The sequence below is a fragment of the Lolium rigidum genome, chromosome 5, assembly GCF_022539505.1.
Source record: "Lolium rigidum isolate FL_2022 chromosome 5, APGP_CSIRO_Lrig_0.1, whole genome shotgun sequence".
Taxonomy (NCBI): Eukaryota; Viridiplantae; Streptophyta; class Magnoliopsida; order Poales; family Poaceae; genus Lolium; species Lolium rigidum.
The window spans coordinates 198,258,621-198,279,418 of record NC_061512.1 but is presented as its reverse complement, the minus strand read 5'-3'; the positions used below and the strand labels follow the sequence as shown (position 1 = coordinate 198,279,418).

Sequence of the window (20,798 nt, the reverse complement as noted above, 5' to 3'; positions counted from 1 at the left end):
GAGACATGCGTTATTGCTCGACTCTGGCAGATTAATTGCTCCCATTCCTCTCCCTTGCAATGTGTTGGGGCTAAAAGGCCACTCCATGTGGCGGTGATTAAGGAGCCCGGTCCTGTTCATGAGTTCTTGCCTGTTTTGATCCTTAATTAGTTGCTGCTGCTCTCCCAAGACAAGTCAGATAGTAAGTTTTCTTCAAAGTCAAACAGTGTAAAATTTTAACGAACTTATAGAAGAACTATTTTATAAAGTCAAATCAGCGTTGATCCATTGTGAAATATATTTTCATATTATGTCAACATATTATTGTAGTTGTTGATAGTTTTTGGTAAAAGTTGATCAAAATATTGATGTTTGACTTTGCAGAAAATTTATTGCAGCTTCTCCCGCGGAAACAAATGGTGGTAGTAGTGGGTAGATGGTGTGAAAGAACATGCCCGGAGGTTGTTGTGCCTCCTGGCACGCATCAAAGAAGTTCGATGATCCTTCTCTGCATATCGCGAGTTCTCTATCAAAAAAAGAAAAATATTTTAGTCTTCAAATTTGCGAACAAAAGTGTGGGATAGATTAGTCTCCACAAGGATGAGGCTTCAGATCAAAGGTCGGTCAAGGAACTCACTGAAAACCCTTTTGCCATCTTCAATCATTTCCTTCCCGGTTTCAACTAGGGCAGCGTCACGACTATGCAGGTCGGTGAGTGTGTCCATCCTTCAAGCATGAGATGTTGTTTGCTTCAAAGGGTGGGGAGAAGGGCAGTGTTCCTTCTCCGGCGATCCGAAACCTCCGAAGGAGCAAGGTTGGTGTCGATGCCTTTAGATCGACAGAATCCTTACATTTTACATGATCTTGAGGAAAGTCAAGTTAGCGAAGTGAAGCTTGTATTGACGATCAACATATTTCCCCATGGTGGGTGTCACTACTGGTGGACTTATTACTTTTGTCACACCTACTAGGATATACGCCATGATAATCGTAGATGAGTATGACACACAAGGTTCTCGTACAAGAAAATCGAATGAAGCGAAAAGCAAGGAGACACATTGTACCCAGATTCAAGCCCCCCCCCCCCCCACCCAACCACACAACATGTCTCTGATCTTTTCTTATGATATCACAAAGGTTATAATTGTGTATATGATGGCCAAAATCACAAACCCTTGTTTGATCTCGTTGATAGTTTAGGGCTAATATGCCTTGTGTCTTTCTTACGCTCTTAGAGCTTCTCTATCTCCATGGCCATCGAGCTGCTTAAATATGCATCTTTTCTTGATCTCTAAGTTAATGGCAATCCTATTTGGGAAGGAGATCAAGCATACTAAGGACATAGTCCCTGATATAATAGGGATTGATTGCTCTAGAAGAATCCCTTGGATATATAGCCAAGTCATATCTTCGACAGGTATACCATATTTTATATCGAATACACTATGTTCACCAACACTGGCTTAGACAAGCCATAACCCGATCCTTCCTTTGAGCTGCTACCATTTATATTCATAATCTCCTTGACACGAGTACCTCCCTCCTCCAGGGGTGGAGTGGGACAAGGTTGTTGCCAAAGCACCCCGCCAATGATTCCACTATAGGACATCTTATTAAGTAGGGTCGATTTTGGAGATGACAAATGAGTTTTAACGAGATCAACATATCACCCACACGGTGAATGCATGCCAACTATTGAGGGATAATTTTCGTTAATCTTGTATACTAGGGTATGTGTGTAGAAAATTTTGGGGGGTAATGCGACAAAACGATCCCACCTACTAACTCTGCATAGATGACAAGATACGAGGCATGATTTACCTAGGTTTAGGCTTGCAATGCGGGGTAATAACCCTAGTTTATGCTTTGTCAATTTATTATATAATAATATCGAGATGATAAAATGGATATTTGTGGTTATAGGATAAACCCTATACTGATTAGAGTTTCAAGGGTGGTGGATTATATATGGTTCTTGTCTTTTGCCATGGTCTTTGGGTCCTTTATATTTTTGTTAATCCTAGCCTCCAAGTTAAGATCAATCTAATCAACCTTCAATATCTAAATACAAATGAGCCACATGTGATCAAAATGGGCCGCGCAGACCTGAACAAAAATAAATGGGCGTTACAAATGAAATATTTAACAGACCTTTGAGTGAAAAGCCCAATTGATATATGGGTTGGCCTGTCTACTCTTAGTGGGATTTTGATGGACTATCCTGCCTAGTGTTTCTAGGCTTTTGATAAGCCTGCCTAATTAAAGGTTTATCCACGTCACCCTGCTAAATGTTGGTGCAGCCATGTCAGAGACGATGTGACGTCAGTAGTAAGCATCAAATGTTATTTATATCTTCTCGCGTGTGTCACTTTTAATCATGATTGAACTACGTTGGTTTGGTTTGTTTGTTGAACTCCATTTTTATGCATGTTGGTACGACATGCTACCCGGTTATGTTGGTTAAATACTATGTTCTTGTTGTTTATCTACCCTATACTTGTCTTTAACCTTCGTTAATCAATGTCTTCGGGTGAATGCCTAGACCCCGCTTTGCGGGATCGAACGACAGTGTCGTTTCCCCTCTTGAGGGCGTCATCTTGAAGCCGGTGTTCCCCTTCACGCACTCCGGAGGGCTTGACACACTTGGCATCTCGGTTGGCAGGAGGTCAACCGGAGATGTGGGGGTTCCGGATGGATGCTTGTGAGGCCACGACAATGGTGAAGAGCAAGGTTGGGTTGCGGCAAGACCGTGTTAGTGAGCTCCATTCTGGCGTGTCCGTTTGTCTTGGTGTTGATCTCCCCTTTTGTGAAGTCGAAGCCGCCTTTGGGCAGTGTACGATGAGCTATGAGGGGCAGTCTGGCAATGAAGGTCCTCTTCGGTGCCGGTCCTGCGCATCTCCAATCCGGGGTGACTTCAGAATCAGAGTTGCCGGTCTCTTCTCGAGGAGCCATCTATAGGCACGCTTGAGCTTCGAATTTGTGTAGCTTCTGTGGGTAGCTAGGATGGCTAGGTGTACCCCTCGTGGCGGCGTGTGAGTGGTTGTGGGTGTGGGCTTTGCAATATTGTTGTAGGTTTTCGCCCGATTTTCTCCTACAAACTGGGTTCCTTCTCCTTAACTAATGGATGAGGCAAATCTTTTGCCTCCATTTCAAAAAATTGCTTATATGACGTATCATATAACTTGCAAATGTTGTTATAAAATATAGGAGGGGTGGGGTGTTGTTCCTAGTGCATTGCATTTTGTATTCAAATGCAAAATCAAATTAGTGCACACATGTAGGGGGGCATGTCTACATTTGCAAAACTTGTTGATATGCATGTATCTTATATACTTATGAAAACCAGTTACCTTGTCATGTTCCTGAAAAGAAGAATCTGAAAATCAAACAACACACATAGAAGATGTTGCTGAATAAGAGACCGGTCCAGCAAAGATGTTATGTTGTCAGTAAGTACCTCAGTTCCCACCAAACGACGTTCCATAAAGAAAACATGTTCAGCAAAGATGTCATTTTGTCAGTAAAAATATGGAGAAAAAAAATCTAAGAATTTCTATCCTCTGAACTCATATAATATTATTATTTTTTGAATAAGAGATCGTCCCAACAAAGATGTCATTTTGTCAGTAAGTACCTCAGTTCCCACCAAAAGATGTTCCATAAAGAAAAGATGTTCAGCAAAGATGTCATTTTGTAAGTAAGAATATGGAAAAAAATCTAAGGATTTCTATCCTCTAAACTCCTATAAAAATCTTTTGAATAAGAGACCGGTCCAACAAAGATGCCATTTTGTCAGTAAGTACCTCAGTTCCCACCAAAAGATGTTCCATAAAGAAAAGAACATAATTAGTGCAGTGGTATCTAAGCTGCTGCATTGCGCATCTACCAACGTCAACAGACAGTTATTCCAAGTGAGTACAACAACTAAATCACTGGTATCATTTGTTTTTCTTTCTGTGTGTGTATGCGCGTGTGCAACATCGGAGTGTGGATCATTCATCATCAGTATGAGAACTGAGCTTCCCAAGTTGCAACAGCGTCTCTTCCTCGTCACTGCCGGAAGCTACCGTGGAGCCGGAGTTCAGGAGGCTCTGTGGAAGCAGCACGTCGGTCTGGTCAGCCGTGGGCACCAGGAAGATGGCGCCCAGGGCGGACAGCCGCAGCAGGTTCCTTAGCAGCACAGCGAGCCAGAGGTTGCTGAAGTCTGTCCTCGTCACGTGCAGAGTCCGGAGCACGATGGCGCCATTCGTCTTGGCCGCCAACATGCCGATGCTGTCGATGCACATGAGGAGCGCGAAGAAGGTGCCCTCGGCGCCCGGCGGGCACAGCTTGGTGCTCAGGACCATCATCGGCATCAGCCGGACGCGGCTGACCACCCGGGACACGCTCTCCTCCAGGATGACAAACACGGCGTCTGGCACACCCAGCACGAGGTTCCATCGGAGCACGAAGGTGAGGTCCAGGAAGCCCGAGACGCCAAACAGGAGCTGCGCAAAGAAGAGGATCGTCCGGAATGGGTAGTCCTTGAAAATCTTGTGGTAGATCAGGACGCCCACCATGGATGCAACTGCGCCGATGGCATGCACCACTCCCACAAATTCCTGCAGGCAAGGAGATGAGAATAGTTTAAACATGAGTTTTCATTTTTCTTTCAAACAGGTGTATGAGTCCAGATGATTAGTTTCTTCAATTCACAAGGGAATATACTCGCTACGCCGATCGACTTCTCTCCATTGTGTCAAAAGCAAAAACATTCAGCCTACTGTGGAACGAGGGATTGAACTGTTTCCTCTGAAGCTCTAATTTTCGAATTTCCAATCATGCCCTCAAACAGTGCGAGCATAACATCATGCAATGGTTGATCATGCAGGCTATGCACCTGCCTTTCAATTTAAGCTCTAGATCTGGGCCTGGCGGCATGAAGATACTTATGTACTAGCCTAAGGTTCTGAAAGTTTTTTTTGGGTAATATTCCACTTCATCTTAGGGACACTGAGGACAACATCGTGGAACAAGCTTGATTGTGGGACCAGGAAATGCATGTCTGCATCCCAGATTCCTAGATTTGAAGGATGACACCTTTTTATCTAGGCCCCCTTTCTGATAGATCTTGATTGTGCTACAATCAATTATCGGAGGCTGAATGGTGACTGGTGAGTTAGACCTTCTCTATTTTCTTTCAAACTTTTCTTAGTTTTGTCTCGGGCACTTCTAGTATTTCATAACTTATGCTTCGGAGAGGCAGTAGTAATGACGAAAATAAAAAAATAAACCCAAAGGGTGGTCCACCCTAATTCCAGTTCATTCAGTGGAACAAAAGAGAAAATCATCAGGAGGAAAAGATTCCAAGCGAGGAATTTGTTGTTTTAGATGACATGTCCATGCATGATACATTTTTTTGTACAAATACTCTTGAGAGCAGAATGTTCTAAATTTCTAAGGCCGATTTTGTGTAGTGATCTGATCAACGTCAGTTCAACAGAATACAAATCAAATTCCTTTGGTATTGCTTGTAGTTTCCTAATTCAGTACACAACTCCCTTCACTTCTATGATTAAGCTACCTTTTTTATCAACCTAAAAAATTTGAAAATATCGTCAACAGCGACTTTTAGTTTATCCGTATTCTAAAAGGACTTAGATAGAATTTCATAGACTGCAGAAGCTACAAAGCATGGCACATACTGATGAAACATTTTATATGTATCGTCTGAAAACTTGTCTGGAACATTCTATAGTCATCTGACTCATGTACAGGATGGCCATTCGGTGGGCCAAGACATTATGATACAAAACAAGACTACCTTTCCTCTGTTAACAAATCTAATAGTAAGCAAAAGGATTAAGCAGGTCATAAACAAAACTTTCACCTGTGAAAATCCAGGATTAGGTGGTTCCTTATTAGTGTACCAGTAGAACTGCCCCTCGTGGGTGCTGATGCTGAGGGCCAGGGAAAGGAACATGTAAAGAGATGGTTTCCACACTACTGGATACTTTATTGTTCGAGCCATCCCCTTAACTGCCACACTAAGCTTGTAAAAAACCTGCATTCCATTAGCATCTCAATAAGAAGCAAACATTTTCGTTAGTTTTGTGTTTCTTTTCATCATTAGACTATTACATTTTACATGTACAAGTGCACTTGCTTCAGTCCCAGGTTGAGTTATAGTTCATTTGAGATAGGTCTAATTTTTTGTAGACAATATATCTGAAGAGCTCCAGTCAATGAAACATCAGATTTATGTTAACTGGAAGCTGAAATTTGCTGATATGGCATGGATTCCAGAAGATTAATGTATAAAGGCCCACATTTCAGCTTGGCCAAGCCAGTTTACATGAGACTATGGCAGATGCAGTGATAGATTATCATGTTTGCTCGCATATAGACATTATTTATTTTTTGCTGAATTTCAGTGCACACAAAAAACAGAAGTAAATGGAATAAGATTGCTGATCAACATACCTTCTCTTTCACATTATGCTGATGTTTTTTCAGCTCATATATGTAAAACCCTAGGAAAACCAACATAGCAGGAGGTAAAGCCAATACACCTAATGCACCCTACATTAAGGTAGAATCATGCAAAACTTAATTTCTCCGACAAGTCGCACAAAATTGAAACTCAACTATTAAATAAGCTCGAAGCATTTGGACTGTAGTTTACCTGTGCCCCAAGATGGTGGACAAACATGCCACTTGTAGAATACCCAATAAGTGCACCTAGAGACGATGAGAATGCACAAAGGCTCTGCATGTCTGGGGCCAATGCTGGCTTATCAATACTGTTCTTTGCAATGCATGCATCTATCGTGACATCTGCAATGGCAACTGCCGTTGAGATTCCCACAAAACAAAGTACAGCAGAGGTCACTGATAGTCCGATACCCATGGCAAGAACAGCAGTTGCAAACATTCCAAGTATTCCTACAGTGACAAGAAATTAGGGATTGATCAGTCACGTCTATAATTGTGCTAAATAACAATGATGAACACCTTATAGACACTTGTGATGCACGTTAAGGACACATCAGATGTTACTGGATAGCCCAGTACAAGTTAGAACTTAGAAGGTAGAACAAATGCTAGGACACTGATGCACTTTGAAACAACAGATGTGAACTACGGAAAAAGCATGTAGACGATAGGGAGAAATGCAAATTCACCAATTCTAGAAGATTGCAATCATAACAGCCATGAAACTTGGAATTATTCAATTTGGGTCAGACTAACAGTGTCATAGGACACCCCAAATAGCAATGGCGTGACACATGCCTTACATAAGCTTACTATATTTGTATATCTCCGATGGTTCTCGTTGATTACTTTAATTATGGCCTAGCAAATTAAGTTCTAGTTAACAGTTTATAGCTTGTTCAACTTTTTCCTGAGACATTTGAACCCACATCATCAGCTTTTATTATATAAGCAATGCTCTTATAAGGGGGAAATAACTCTTAGAGATCAAATGAAGTCAAACAAGCTAGCATCGCACAGATGGTAGTTGTCAGGTGTCCAAAATTGTAGACATTCAAGAATCCTACAAACAATGCAGTTCATACTACGGAGTGCAGTCACAATGAATTAACAAAGAGGCTGACAGTGATATGCCCACAATGAGGGCAAAACAACATAAAGTTCCAAAATTTGTATCAACTGTCTCAGATCAAGTCAAGCAGCATTTAAAAATGAAGACATTTTCAAATATCTGAACCTACTCCACATCACAGTTGAGACCTACTGAACCTACTCCACATTGCATTACCATCGCAAAAATGGTCCAAAGATCCTCCACCAAGAACATGAACTGCAATTAGCATGTCATTGTAACGGAAACTCCGTATAAACACGGTGAAGCAAGTACCTATGGGATCCGGCGACCATGATGGACTCCAAGATGCCCCATGTCACCGGGCATCTTAAAACCTATGTGAAAAAGTATGTTCGTTTGCCAACATCTCCAACTAGCAATATCAATCTAGTTATATTATCCTAAAAAACAATATCAATCTATCTATATACAGGCTGAAGAAATGTCAACTTCATGTCCGGGGATATGGTGGCTGACCTGAGAAGATAAAGTAGGGGCGTCGGTGGTAGCCGCGGACAGGGAAGACGTCGGTCAGGATCCCCCAGAGCGGCTTGAGGACCCAGGGGATGTAGAAGAAGACGGAGAGGAACTGCACGGTGGCCGGCTGCACCCGCTGCACGTCCTTCCAGTAGTAGTCCGACGCCACCCGGAAGAAGGAGCCGGCGAACCCCTGGTTGAGCCCGAACACCAGCACCACCCCGGCCACGAACGTCGCGCCCAGCTCCCGGCACAGCATCTGCAACCACCGCACCGGCTGCAGGGCCGTCTCCACCAACCCGCCGCCGCCGTGCGGCTCCCCCCGCGCCGGCTCGCTGCCGGCGAGGTCGTCCATCTCCATGGCCCCGTGCTCTTCTTCCCGCATTGATCCTGGATTCCTAGTGGCCGAGCTCGATGGGGGCATCGCGAGCTAGGAGAAGGCCGTGCTCACACGCAGGCAGCCTCAAAAGTGGAATCTTTAATGGAAACGAGCTCGGCATTTTGATTTGTTTATGGGGAGGGAGGCGTGGTCTGGACTGGGGAAGACTCCATCTTCGAGGTTCAGGCTGCGGCTGAGGAAGTAGCGGTGTTGGGGAGGTGAAGGTGGAGCTCAGCTGAGCCTCAGCAGTCGACGTTGACTAGTGCCGACTAATGCCCGACTTTGCGGCACAAATTGACCAAAGCCATCGTAAGCTTCCAAATTCTTCATATGTTGACAAAATGCAAACTGTACAATTAAATTCTAAGTCAAGAATTTATCGCAAAAAAAAAATTCTAAGTCAAGAATAGATTAACTACTACTCCCATCAATTTACTCCTTGAGTTCCAACTAGTTGGTTCACAGGGCCGTTCGATCTAACTTTCCTTTCGATGCCAACTAAATCGGCTAACAATAATACTATAAATAAAGAAAAAACCGAGGCAGCCCCAACTTGATCAGCCAGATGCTATTTTCCTGGCAAATTACAGGGGCATTTTTGCTTTGCAGAAATTTATCAGGATTTTAAAGGAATTTCACAAGAGAGCCTGAATAAAGGCAGCAGAAACCACATGGACATCCTAATATAGTAATATAACAGGAAAAGAACAAGCCACCTCAAAATAGAACTTCTCGTTGACTTCCTTTAATCCATCATCCAAGTTTCAAGTTACTGTCATGGTAAATTTACAATTGTATGATAAGTATGATATAACTTCCCATTGTTGCTTTACACCGACTGAATTTCATCTACAAGTTTGTAAACCCCTGTCAGATACAGAACAATCAGGCAATCAGCTATGCTGCTTTGCACAACATCACTATATATGTATGTACTCGATTGAGGAGGTGGTGTTTCGCAGCATTATGCGCAACCAAAACCTGAATGCTATTATGCTCGAGTTCCAACCCCTACAACTCCCGTTTGCTTCATCCACAGGGACCACTTGACTGCTTCTAGGAAATTTTCATTCCTTTGTAGAGCTGCTATCAGGTTACTGTATGTTACTCGATCAGCGTCAATACCTTTAATCCTCATCTCTTGCATCAGTTTGACAGCATCTTCGGGCATTCCCGCTATCCCGTAAGCCTTTATCAAGGTGTTGTAACTGTACAGGTCTGGTTCAACGCCGCGGCTCTTTAGCTCTGAAAGAACACAGGCAACGCCTTCAATCCAACCCTTTCTCCCATATATATTCAGCATAATATTGTAAGTGTAATGGTCGAAGTCGCATTTCGCTCTCCTCATTCTCTGCAAAACAGCAGAGAACTCCTCCAGTTGGCCTGACTTTCCGTAAGCATTCAGCATACAATTGTATGCCTCCAGAGAAACAGGAAATCCTGCATCCTGCATCTTCTGGACGAAGTAAGTCATGCTGCGGAAATCTCCACTTTGCGCGTACGCTGCAATGATAGTATTGTATGATATGGCGTCTGCCAGTCCATGCTTCCGAGCCATGTTTAATACCTTTTCAGCCCATTTGAAAAGCCCTGCTTTTCCATATATATCTAACAATACATTTAGGGTAACAGTGTTAGCCAAGTGTCCTAGTTGAATCATTTCTTCAAAAATTCTCGAGAGCTCGTCAACTGGTATTGCTGGCCCACAGCAGTTGATGATGCAGTTATACATGGCTTCATCAATTTCAACTTCGCTCTTTAGTATCGAATAGTATGTATCAGTCAACTTCTCGAACTGGCCACACTTTTGGTAAGTCCGAAGCATATCAAGAAAAAGGTATTTATCAGGAACTATGTCTGCTTGTTTATCCATATCTTCCAAAACTGAGCAAGCATCTTCTGGTCTTCCAGCTTTATTATACATCCGCACAATGACACTATAAGCAATCATGTCAAGCACACAAGGTGAAGCTTTCAGTTCAAGGTACAAAGTTTCCGCATCAGCAAATCTCTCCATGGTGCTGAAAACATCAATCATACTGCAAGCAATGCGGAGATTTGGTTGCGTTCGGGACTTCGGCATCACATTGTAGATCCGTACAGCATCTTCATAACTGCCAGCCTCTTTGCAAGAGCATATCAGGATATGGTATAAACTGTCCTCAAAATCAGAATCTTTCCACTTCTTTTCAGGCAAAACACGCAGAGCTTCTTCCAGCAAAGAATTTTGAACAAATGATGTTACCAAAATAGAACATGAGGTAGCATCATACAAGACCTTCTTGTAGAAGCATGACTGTAGAATTGGAAGAACCTTATGCATCTTTTCAACTGCTCCATATGCCCGGACAAGAATAGTAACAATTGACGAACACTGGCAGCCTGCTGCCCTCATGTCCCTAAGAATTTCAGCGGCGACTTCATTGTCATCATGCCTTGCTGTTAAGTTAACCATTGTGTAAAAGTTGGACGCATTTGGCTGAAAACCGGACCTCTTGAGCTTCCTGTAGTACGAAATTGCCTCTTCATGTTTGTCTGCTCTACCAAAACCTTCTACCATTGATCTATAGGTGGTTTCATCAGGAGCTAAACCTGCACCCTCAAGACTGTCAAAAACCGCCTCTGCCTTTTCCATGTCAGAAACCTTTCCATAGCCTGTAATCACAGTATTGTACGCCACAACATTTGGGGCAACTCCAGCATCCACCATGGACTGCAACACAAATCTTGCCTCTTCCATTTTACCCTGCTGGCTGTAAGCATTTAGCCGCACTAACCAGTTCTCCCTGTTTGGAGCAACTCCATCATCTTCCATCAGAACAATAACCTCCTCGGACCTGGCGAAAAGGCCTGACCGAGTATACAGAGTAATCATAGCCGAGTACGCATTGACACACTTAACATAACATTCCCTCATTTTCGCAAAGGTGAATTCAGCTTCCCTGAGGTTCCCCGTCTTCTGATAAAGGCCCATAAGCATACCAAAGGTAGACGCATTCGGCTGCACCCCTCTCTCCAGCATCATGCTAAACCACTTCGTTCCCCACTCAACAAGCCTCCTCTTGGCACAGGCGTATATCAGCCCGTTGAACGCCCGAGCATCCAGCGAGCAACCTGAAACGGCAACCATTTCGTGGAGCAGCAGCTCGGCCCTCCTCCAGTCCTCCTTCCAGGCAATGGCTTGGAGAGCTAGGTGGTAGGCGTCGGCGTTCCCCACCAGCTTCCCGTTGGCCTTCATCCAGACGAAGAAGTCGAGCGCCTTCACATCGCTGTGCTTCTCGAGGCGGATCAGAACGGAGTTGCAGTGCTCGATGCTGGACTCGCGGCTGACGCCCGACAAGATCGCGTTGACGTTGTCATCATTGACCAGAACTCTGCGCACTTGCGTGTCTTTTCTCACAGGGGCACGCCTGGGAGCTACAGGCTTTGCCGGCTTGTCCCCGCTTGTTGGTACTCTCCTCCATGACCTGCTCCCTTTGTTCCTCCCTGCAGAACTCCTCTGGGCAGATGTGATGGCGTCCGCGATATCCCGACCCAAATCCGCCGTCGCAGTTTCAGATGGGCCGGATGCAATCAGCGTGGACGCCGCGCCGCCGGCGTCCTGCGGGCAGCAAACCACGCCATCCTTGAGAGTCGTCATCAGACTGCTCCTCCTTCTGGCGTCGATGAAGAAGCCATGGCATGTGGCAGCTCCGCCACCGGCGTGCCGCCGGTCTGCGGCATGGCCGACCCTGTTCGGCAGCACCCGGGAACCGAAGCCGACCAAATCGAGCCCCATCTCAGCTCCCGGCAGCAATCAGCTGACGTGGGGCATGGAGGATCCGGATGGATCTCCACTCCAGTTGCAGTAGAGCGGAGGAGGACTGGAGAGTGGCGGCGAGACGAGTGTGAGGACGGGAGAGGGATAGAGAGTGGGTGATGGGGGAACAACCGTTGGAGATGGAGATGGAGATGCATCGCCTGCCTGCCGGAGGCATGGGCGTGCCCTCAGATTCAGTCGTCGGTCATTTCCTTTTTAACCAACATCCTAAAATCCGAGAACATCCAAAATCGAACACAACAAAAATCGAACAATTCTCAAGTTACATCAAAGTCTTCCAAAGTAGGCAAGTAACTATCCCTAATTCCGAGCGAATTTCTGGAATTCTCACGCCGAGATCCCGCTTCTACTATATCATCCAGTGTCTAGTTCCTCCTAGCACTAATTCATTTTTTTTAACTATCCCTAATTCCGTCACCCCATCTCAAGGCACACTTGTTTCAAAGGATTTCATGAGATTTTTGGAAAATTTTCTTACAAGGTATGTTTGCTTTGTAGAACTATAAACCATACTAGCAATGGTGGGCGCGACGGCACGCGACGCCAGTACGGTGGATAGATGATGAAAAATTAGGTGAGATAACATCAATACATCCATTAGATTGCAATATGTATAATAAATTGGATCAACTAAAATGGTTGGTCTGCTATATACTTGTGGGCTTCTACCATGCCCAGTTATGATGGTTACTGTTTCGGCCCAGTCAAAGAGAAAAGAAAACATGTGTGAGAAGGATCGAGGGAGCTCAAATATTTGTGAGTATCGTGGGCAGAACCTAAAGAGCACAATGGCTAGTGAAATGCGTAGAACGTCTATTTGTTATCCCTCTCGGTATATTGCAGGTCATTCTACAATTGAGCCTGCTAGGTATTCCATATAGGTATAATTTTTTGGTTTCACCATATAAGATAAGCATTCGGTCACCACAAACATACACATAATAAATCTGGAAATCATAATTGTAAACATACATGCAATACAATGGCAATAAGGCGCAACATTTAGATCAAGTAATAGCTCCACATAGCAATATAGGATCACTGCAATTCAATCCATTATATAGATAGAACCCAAATAGTATCATGGATTAGTGTGCTGGCAAAAAAAAAGTTTGCGAAAGTCTAAACGCCACCACGCGCTCAATGCGTACAATGATTTTTTTTGCATCCATTTTTTTCAAAAATTGTTGCATCCACCGAGAGCCCATATTGTAGGTGAAGAACATAGTATCACCTTCTGCAATGTTGTTCTCCTCGACAAACTCATCCCATTCACGATCGATAAAGACACGGATCCAACTCGCCATGTGTCCCCAATCGTGCTACCGAGTATGATTTTATGAGGAAAATCACCAATGATGTGTTGATAGAACCCCTTTGGGATCTTGAGCGAGCCACGAGGATTACCGTTGGTTGTACACATAAAGCAACGGCGGAACCTGCCCTCTGGTAGAAATCCAACCAACAGATGCCTACCTCGCGATGGTGTACCTGGTCTAGACTCCTCAGAGCCTTGCACGACACCGTTTTTCTTACCCTTTGCGCTTGACTAAGTTGCTGGTTGTTTCTTGGAAAACTTGCAGAGGGGCTAACCGTGCCCTGCTTTTTCGCCTTCTTCGCTGGGGATGATGGCGTTGTGCTAGGCATGTTTTGTTTTTTTCCCAGTGTCAAAATGCATGGAAAGTTAGTGTCAAACACGTAAACATCTTGGAGTGGATCTGCTGCTGCAGGGAGGCATCTATTACCATTCTTTGTTTGCTAGTGAACTATTTGAGAGGGGCATCAGGATGAGACCAGATCACACATCGCCACTTACCTTATGCCAATATCGGGTGCTCCAACAGTTGCAAGCCCGTCCACCGATCACCAGCGCACGGCCTAAGGCACTTGTCCAAATAGTCCATGACCTTCACCGACAACCGCTCCGACACGACGCCCCTCCATAGAAGTAGAGCTGCGGGGCAAGAGAACATGATATGGCGTGTGTCTTCAGGGACCGCACATAGCAGACAAAGGCCATTGGCCGGCCCATTCCACTTGGCTACCTCCACCCCCGAGGGGAGGCGGTCCCGAAGAAGTTGCCACACAAAGATTTTTATTTTTAGCGGGATCGGGGCTTTCCACAAGTGGGACGTCCAACTTAGGCCTGGTCCTCTAAAGAGGGCCCTATAGGCCGACCTAACGGAGAAGGTGCCAGATGGAGATAGCCTCCAGTGAGCACTATCCGGGCCGCCGGGGAGAGCCCCTGGTAGGTGGGCTATAAGAGACTCCCACCCCAAGGCCTCCGCGGGGGTGAGGCCCCGTCGGAAGGGGACAAACCACCTGCCCGCCGCAACCTCAGCCACTAACACGGCCGGGTCCGTAGAAATGGCGAACAGTTCTGGAAAGGCCATCCTAAGAGGTCACCCCTCAAGCCAAGAGTCAAGCCAAAACAAGGTCCCATGGCCATCCCCGATGGTGAGAGACAGGCCGGCTCGGATCCCCTGCATGATCTCCTGGAGGGATCTCCAAAACTGAGATCCCTCCCGGCGCTCACAAGCGAGGAGTGGGCGGCCCCTTAGGTACTTGGCCTTCACCAGCTGAAGCCAGAGACCCCCATTATCCTTCAGAATCCTCCATACCCATTTCAGCATCGAGGCAACATTCATGTGCCTTGAAGATAAGACGCATATGCCCCCCTGATCAATGGGGCGCACACATCGGCCAACTTGACCATGTGGTATTTCTGATGTCCCGTACGGTCCTGCCATAAGAAGCGTGAGATCTCCTTATGAAAGCACCGTGCGCCCCTTCAGGGAGGAGGTACATCCCCATGGTGTACATGGGGAGGCTAGACAGGCAAGAGTCAATGAGCATTGTTTTGCTGCCTTTGGCCGTGAACCTAGCACACCAGGGTTCGGCCTTGGACTTCACCCGACCCACCAAAGGGTCGAGGTCCCTGATAAGATCCTAGAGTCCCTAATAGGGATCCCCAACTAGGTCATGAGGAAAGTCCATACAAAGGGATAAATATCATACTCACTCTAGGTTTCTTATATAAGCCGTATACTATCTTCGTTGTTTCAGTTTTTTCTAAATGTGTATTGATCTAAATACATTTCTTTATAGAAACATTCGTATCCAGAAAATATTAAGATATTCCTTCCATTTAAAAAAAACTGCTCAATAGCTTAATTTTTTTAGATATGAATGTATTTTTAATAAAAATATGTCTATATATGCCTTTGTATCTAGATAAAATTAGGCAGTCTATCTTTCGTTTCGAGGGAGTATTACGTTCGTTTCGAAATATAAGCCTTTTCAGCAAGCTAGTTTTCCTTTCTAAAAAGTCATATATTTCTAACGGAGATTTTTTAGAAGAAAAAATCCGAAATATAAGGTATTTTGCGTTGCACCACTTGTTTGGGGTAACTTTTTTTGGGATTTGATCACGGTTCCTTCCTTATCTTTCCTTATCTAATGTAAACTCATATATTTTCTCACGTCAATTAGTCAGGGTAATCCTGTCCAAAACTAGTGTAACTTTATCTTCATGTGTGTTCTTTAATTTCCGTGACAAAAACTAATTTGTTCTAAAAAGTCGAGACCTCGTATTACTACTCAAACTATTATAGCTTTGTCCAAGTTCATAAATTCTCAACATCATTAAACTGGTGGATCTTCATTGTAGTATCTTTTTCATAAATTTGGTCAAACTTGCAACGTTTTTTACTTGGCACAAATTTATATGCCTTGCATTTTTGGGAGGAGGGAGTACATTATGCTACTATTACGAACATATCCAGGACATGTTATTGATCAACAAATTTTCCATGGCACTTACTAAGCATTATTTAAAGTTATAGTGTGCTAACTTTAACAGTAAAAGGCATGTATTCGAATACAAGAGAATATTTTCCCAAATTATCTAAATCTAGTAACGCAGATGTATGGGTCGACCCGCTAGTTTTTCATGTTGTAATTTTATTTATCCGACGCTGCTGAAACCCTACCTTGTCAAAGAGTAAGGGATTTAGATGGAAAATTGTAATTTAGCTGGGAATCATTATACTCTAACTTAGGCATAACTTATAACTTCCCAAGATCATAAGGGCCCCATAAAAATGCTTGGCGCAGACTACTAGTTTGAGAGAGAAAGAAACATCCAATGAGAAGTTTCATGAGTGGACCATTAAGAGCACAAGATCATCTGCATGATCAGGTTATCATATTTGCTAGGCTGGTCCATTCTAGGCACCGCTCATGATATGCTCCGACGCACGCTTGGTTTATCCCTTGTATACAAATGTGCATAGACCAAACTTTCCTTCTGAAACCCATATGCAACTACACCATTGCATCACTCAAATGAATCCCAACTTTTCTGTAAAGCCTACGTAGAAACGGTGCCAACTTTGTGTTGCTTGCAGTGATGGATCCACTGCTTGAGTCTTTGCACGGCTGGTTCTTCCAACGGCGAACTAGCATGCTTTAGTACAGCACTAGCTAGAGCGCTAGTATCATACTATACTCCAATACTTCAACAATATCTACCTTTTCTAGCTTGCTGAACAAAAGATATCTTTTCAGTTATCTAATCCAATACTTCAGCAATATCTACGTTTTCTAGTTTGCTGAACAAAAAGGAGACACGGATCGTTCCGGTATGCACAATACTGGACAGAAATACTGAAGAAGAACAGAGGACAAAAACAGGAAATGACCAAGGTACATAGCTATTCAGTTACTCTCTGAACTAAAATCATCATATACAAATCTGTGGCCAAAGCTCATACTACACCCAGTCAGAAACCTTAAAAGAATGTTACATGTCTTGAACTTCTGATTACCTGCACATTCAGAATCCCATCTTTCTGCTAGAATCGTGTCTCTTGCAGAAATTCTAGCTATGCTATGGATACACAACAGTACTATATCTTTGTTAATTGCTAGTTTGCTACTACCTGCTAGTCATCAATATCTTCGATTGTCATGGATGAGAAGCCCAACGAGGACGCGAATGTAGCCGTCGTGTCACCGCCGAGGTACCGTTTGAGCCGGTCCAGGTCGCCGGCAGCGTCTATCATGGTCGGCCGCATCGACGCGCTCTCATGAGTGCAGAGAATACCGAGCTCCAGCAGCTCGCCGATGGCCACATCCCACATCCTTCTCACCTCAGGTGTCTGATCCATGACCATGCCGGCCAACGCCTGGTCCACCACCACGTCGGCCCGGCCATGGTAGTGGCTCTTCACCCACTTGTGCAGGCTCAGCCCAGCCTCGAACATGTCATCGGTTGGCTTCTTCCTTGTTACCATCTCCATCACCAGCACGCCGAAGCTGTACACATCGCCCTTCGTTGTTGGGTCCGAACCATAACCGTATTCTTCAGGTCATCAACCAAGATTACTCAGAATTTAGAATCGGTGAACACATCACCAGGATTGCTTGCAATGTGCCAATTGATAGTTGCTACGTACCTGGAGGTATGTATCCGATGGAGCCGCACAGCATGTTGACGGTGGAGGCGCCAACATCAGCAGTGTTGGCCACCCCGCCGACGCTCATGACCAGCCGGGAGATGCCAAAGTCGGACACCAGCGCGGTCATGTCGTCGTTGATGAGGACATTGCTCGGCTTGAGGTCGCAGTGGATGACCTTGATCGGTGAGTGGTGGTGCAGGTAGGCCACTCCCTCGGCAATGTCGCTGCAGATGTTGACGCGCTGCACCAGGCTGAGCTCGGCTGGCGGTCCGGCGTAGAGGCACCGCTCGAGGCTGCCCTTCGCCATGAACGGCAGTACCAGCGCCTTGAAGTCTGCCAGGCTGCACGCGGTGATGATACGCATGAGGTTACGGTGTCGGATACGCTTCAGGACCTGGCACTCACGGCTGAAGCTCTTGGTCGAGTTCCCTGACTGGAGCTGCAGCACCTTCACAGCGACCATGGTGCCATCCCGCAGCGTACCACGGTACACCCGGCCATAGCTGCCTGCCCCGACGAGCCGGTCCGCACTGAACTCCTCTGTTGCCTCGACCAGCTCCTGGTATGTGATCCGTGGGTACTTGTACTTCATCACCGGCGATGAGCCGCCACTACGGCGGCCGCCAAACATTTCCTCCCTTACCACTGCAAGGCGATACCGGATCTTCTGGGCACTGACCGCGCAGAGGATTGTCAGAATGAATGCCAGAACGGCAACGCAGAGACACATCACGACCAAGTACTTCCGGGACTGGTACCACGGGTGGTGCCTTTGGCAGTTGCGCCTGACCACCGAGCCGCATAGCCGTGGGTTGCCGATGTAGGACAGGAAGGTGAAGTCCGCAAAGACGCCGGTGGTGGGCACATGGCCAACCAAGTCGTTATACGACAAGTTGAAATGTTTCAGGCTGGTGCATTTCGTCAGGTTGATGGGGATCTCGCCGGTCAGGGAGTTGCCGGAGACGTCTAGGTTTTTGAGGTCTCCAAGGAGGTCGAGGGAGGACGGTAGGAGTCCGGTGAGCGAGTTGTGCGACAGGTCGAGAACCTCCAGCTCACGGCAGCTGCCAAGTTGCGGGGAGATCATACCAGTGAAGTTGTTCCAGGAAAGGTCAATCGCTTGCACCTGCTGCATGTCGCTGAGCCCCCGCGGCAGCTCACCTCTGATCTGGTTATGGGACAGGTTCAGATATAGAATGTCAGTGCCAGAGACCCTCTCCGGTACCTCTCCCTTAAGGTTGTTGTTCGAGAGGTCGAGGTGCAGCAGGCGGATGCATTCAGCGAGGCGGGATGCCGGTATCTCCCCAGACAGCTGGTTGTTCTGCAGGAACAGGTTGACCAGCCCGCTCCCGATGCCGCTCGGGATGCTCCCCGACAGCGCGTTGCCTGACAGGTCCAGCTCGCCGAGGCTCGTGGCGTTGCCTATGCATGCTGGAATCGTGCCCGTTAAGGCGTTGTTGGACAGGCAGAGCCGCTCGAGCTTCGGCAGTGCACAGATGGATGTTGGGACCATCCCATTTAGCTGGTTGCTTGACAGGTTCATCAACGTGATGTTTATCACGTCCCCGACATCAGCCGGGATCGGGCCCTTGATCTCGTTGAGCTCCAGATTGAGGTGTGATATGTTGGGCGGTAGCATCTTGCCAAGACGGCTAGGGAGCACCCCGCCAATCCCCACGGCCCCGGCTTCGATCTCCAATATCTGGGAGCAGTTCGATACCGCCACAAAGAATGGCTCCAGGTTGGTGTTACCATCGTGGCTCCAGAACTGGTCATTGTTGGACAAATGCAGGTACTTGAGCTGCTGCTTGCCTGATATGATCCCAGAAGGGAGCTCGTCGGCAAGCGAGTTGTTCTCCACATCCAGCAGGTACAGATAGGTGCAGTTGGCGAGCCACCGTGGGAGTCTCCCAGTTAGCCTGTTGGAGTAGAGGTTGAGGATGGCAAACCAGTCTGCGACGTTGTCCGACGCCTCGCCGGGGATTTCGCCGGAGAGGTCATTGTTGCCGAAGTCGACGAGGCCTAGGTGGGTGCAGTTCTTGAAGATAACGGCAGGAATAGGGCCGGAGAGGCGGTTATCCTTAAGGCTGAGGTAGAACACGCTCGCCAGCTCGGAGAGGGACGGCGGTATTCCGCCGCTGAGCTGGTTCTGGCCAAGCTTGAGGACCTCGAGGTGGCGCAGGTTGGAGAGCTCGGCAGGGATCCGCCCCGTGAGGAAATTGCTGGACATGTCGAGGCTCCTGAGACGCGTGAGGTTGCCGATGACCGGCGGGATGCCACCAGAGATGTTCATGTCGGCCAGCGACAGGCTGATGATGTGATTCCGCCTCCAGTCGCAGGTGATGCCGGTGAAGCCGCACACGTCGCTGTTGGACTCGTTCCAGTCGGCCAGTACCAACGGCGACAGCAAGGTGAGGGAGCGCTTCAACGCCAGGAGCATGGGCTTCTCCTGGAGCAGCGGCTGCTGCCGCGGCCGTCGGGTGGCCGTGCCAGACCGCCGCTCAGCCGGGGCAGAGGTCACGGCATGGAAGAGCATGAAGTGGAGGAGGAGGATCATGGCCGCGCGCTTGACGTCCATCTGGGCAGATCGCCCTTATCCTTAATTTACTGGAAAGGGATGTAGCCAGTGATGGACATCGGCAGTAGCTCAGCGCTAGCCAAGGGTACTACACACATGGCACTTGCCGTAGCATCTCCGGTCTATACCTCGATGTACCATAGATCGGAAAAGCTGCAGCTCGCAGAAAATAAAGATGGATGGGGAATGAAGTGATGGCGAAAGTGGCGGGTAATGGCATGGCTGGCCCGTAGCTGATCGATTTGTTTCTGCATCGGCTATGATTGCGTTGTGCAAGATAAGTGGGAGCGCAGGGGAAAGCGACCGGAGATGGCTCGGCAGCACCGCGCACGCGCGGGCGATCGAGCAGGAGGTTTGTGGGAGGGGAGCGGTGTAATGGCTGCAGACATGCCGCACTCGCGCCAGTGTACGAGATGGCCGGCCGAGCGAGTGGAAGGGCAGTGTGGAGCTTAGCCAAGGAAAGCCCGTCAGTAGAATCTCTTCTACTCTACTGTGAACCCAGTTATTATTATGTCGCT

General features: G+C 46.6%; 3 protein-coding genes across 3 annotated transcripts; all 3 read right to left on the bottom strand.

Annotated features, from left to right (window-relative positions):
• Positions 1–3,671: 3,671 nt before the first annotated feature.
• Positions 3,672–8,405, bottom strand: LOC124656919 (probable folate-biopterin transporter 6). The gene is made up of 5 exons (XM_047195568.1): positions 8,045–8,405; positions 6,644–6,903; positions 6,442–6,540; positions 5,849–6,022; positions 3,672–4,580 (listed from the first exon to the last, which is right to left on the bottom strand). Exons 1-5 carry the CDS (start codon positions 8,403–8,405, stop codon positions 3,972–3,974), a joined length of 1,503 nt encoding a protein of 500 aa, XP_047051524.1. The 3' UTR covers positions 3,672–3,971.
• Positions 8,406–9,140: 735 nt separating this feature from the next.
• LOC124651115 (pentatricopeptide repeat-containing protein At4g30825, chloroplastic) lies at positions 9,141–12,348 on the bottom strand. Its single transcript, XM_047190255.1, has one exon. It carries the CDS (start codon positions 12,199–12,201, stop codon positions 9,415–9,417), a length of 2,787 nt encoding a protein of 928 aa, XP_047046211.1. The 5' UTR covers positions 12,202–12,348; the 3' UTR covers positions 9,141–9,414.
• A 4,631-nt stretch (positions 12,349–16,979) lies between these two features.
• Positions 16,980–20,280, bottom strand: LOC124657995 (putative leucine-rich repeat receptor-like serine/threonine-protein kinase At2g24130). The gene is made up of 2 exons (XM_047196448.1): positions 17,703–20,280; positions 16,980–17,608 (listed from the first exon to the last, which is right to left on the bottom strand). Exons 1-2 carry the CDS (start codon positions 20,278–20,280, stop codon positions 17,190–17,192), a joined length of 2,997 nt encoding a protein of 998 aa, XP_047052404.1. The 3' UTR covers positions 16,980–17,189.
• Positions 20,281–20,798: the final 518 nt, after the last annotated feature.

Excerpts from the sequence above, each read along its gene's own strand:
- LOC124651115 (XM_047190255.1), bottom strand. The coding sequence starts at position 12,201 with ATGGGGCTCGATTTGGTCGGCTTCGGTTCCCGGGTGCTGCCGAACAGG.
- LOC124656919 (XM_047195568.1), bottom strand. The coding sequence starts at position 8,405 with ATGGAGATGGACGACCTCGCCGGCAGCGAGCCGGCGCGGGGGGAGCCG. Across the intron at positions 6,023-6,441 it reads AGCATAATGTGAAAGAGAAG|GTTTTTTACAAGCTTAGTGT; the intron begins GTATGTTGATCA and ends AATGGAATGCAG. Across the intron at positions 4,581-5,848 it reads CTAATCCTGGATTTTCACAG|GAATTTGTGGGAGTGGTGCA; the intron begins GTGAAAGTTTTG and ends CCTTGCCTGCAG.
- LOC124657995 (XM_047196448.1), bottom strand. The coding sequence starts at position 20,280 with ATGGACGTCAAGCGCGCGGCCATGATCCTCCTCCTCCACTTCATGCTC. Across the intron at positions 17,609-17,702 it reads CATCGGATACATACCTCCAG|AATACGGTTATGGTTCGGAC; the intron begins GTACGTAGCAAC and ends GATGACCTGAAG.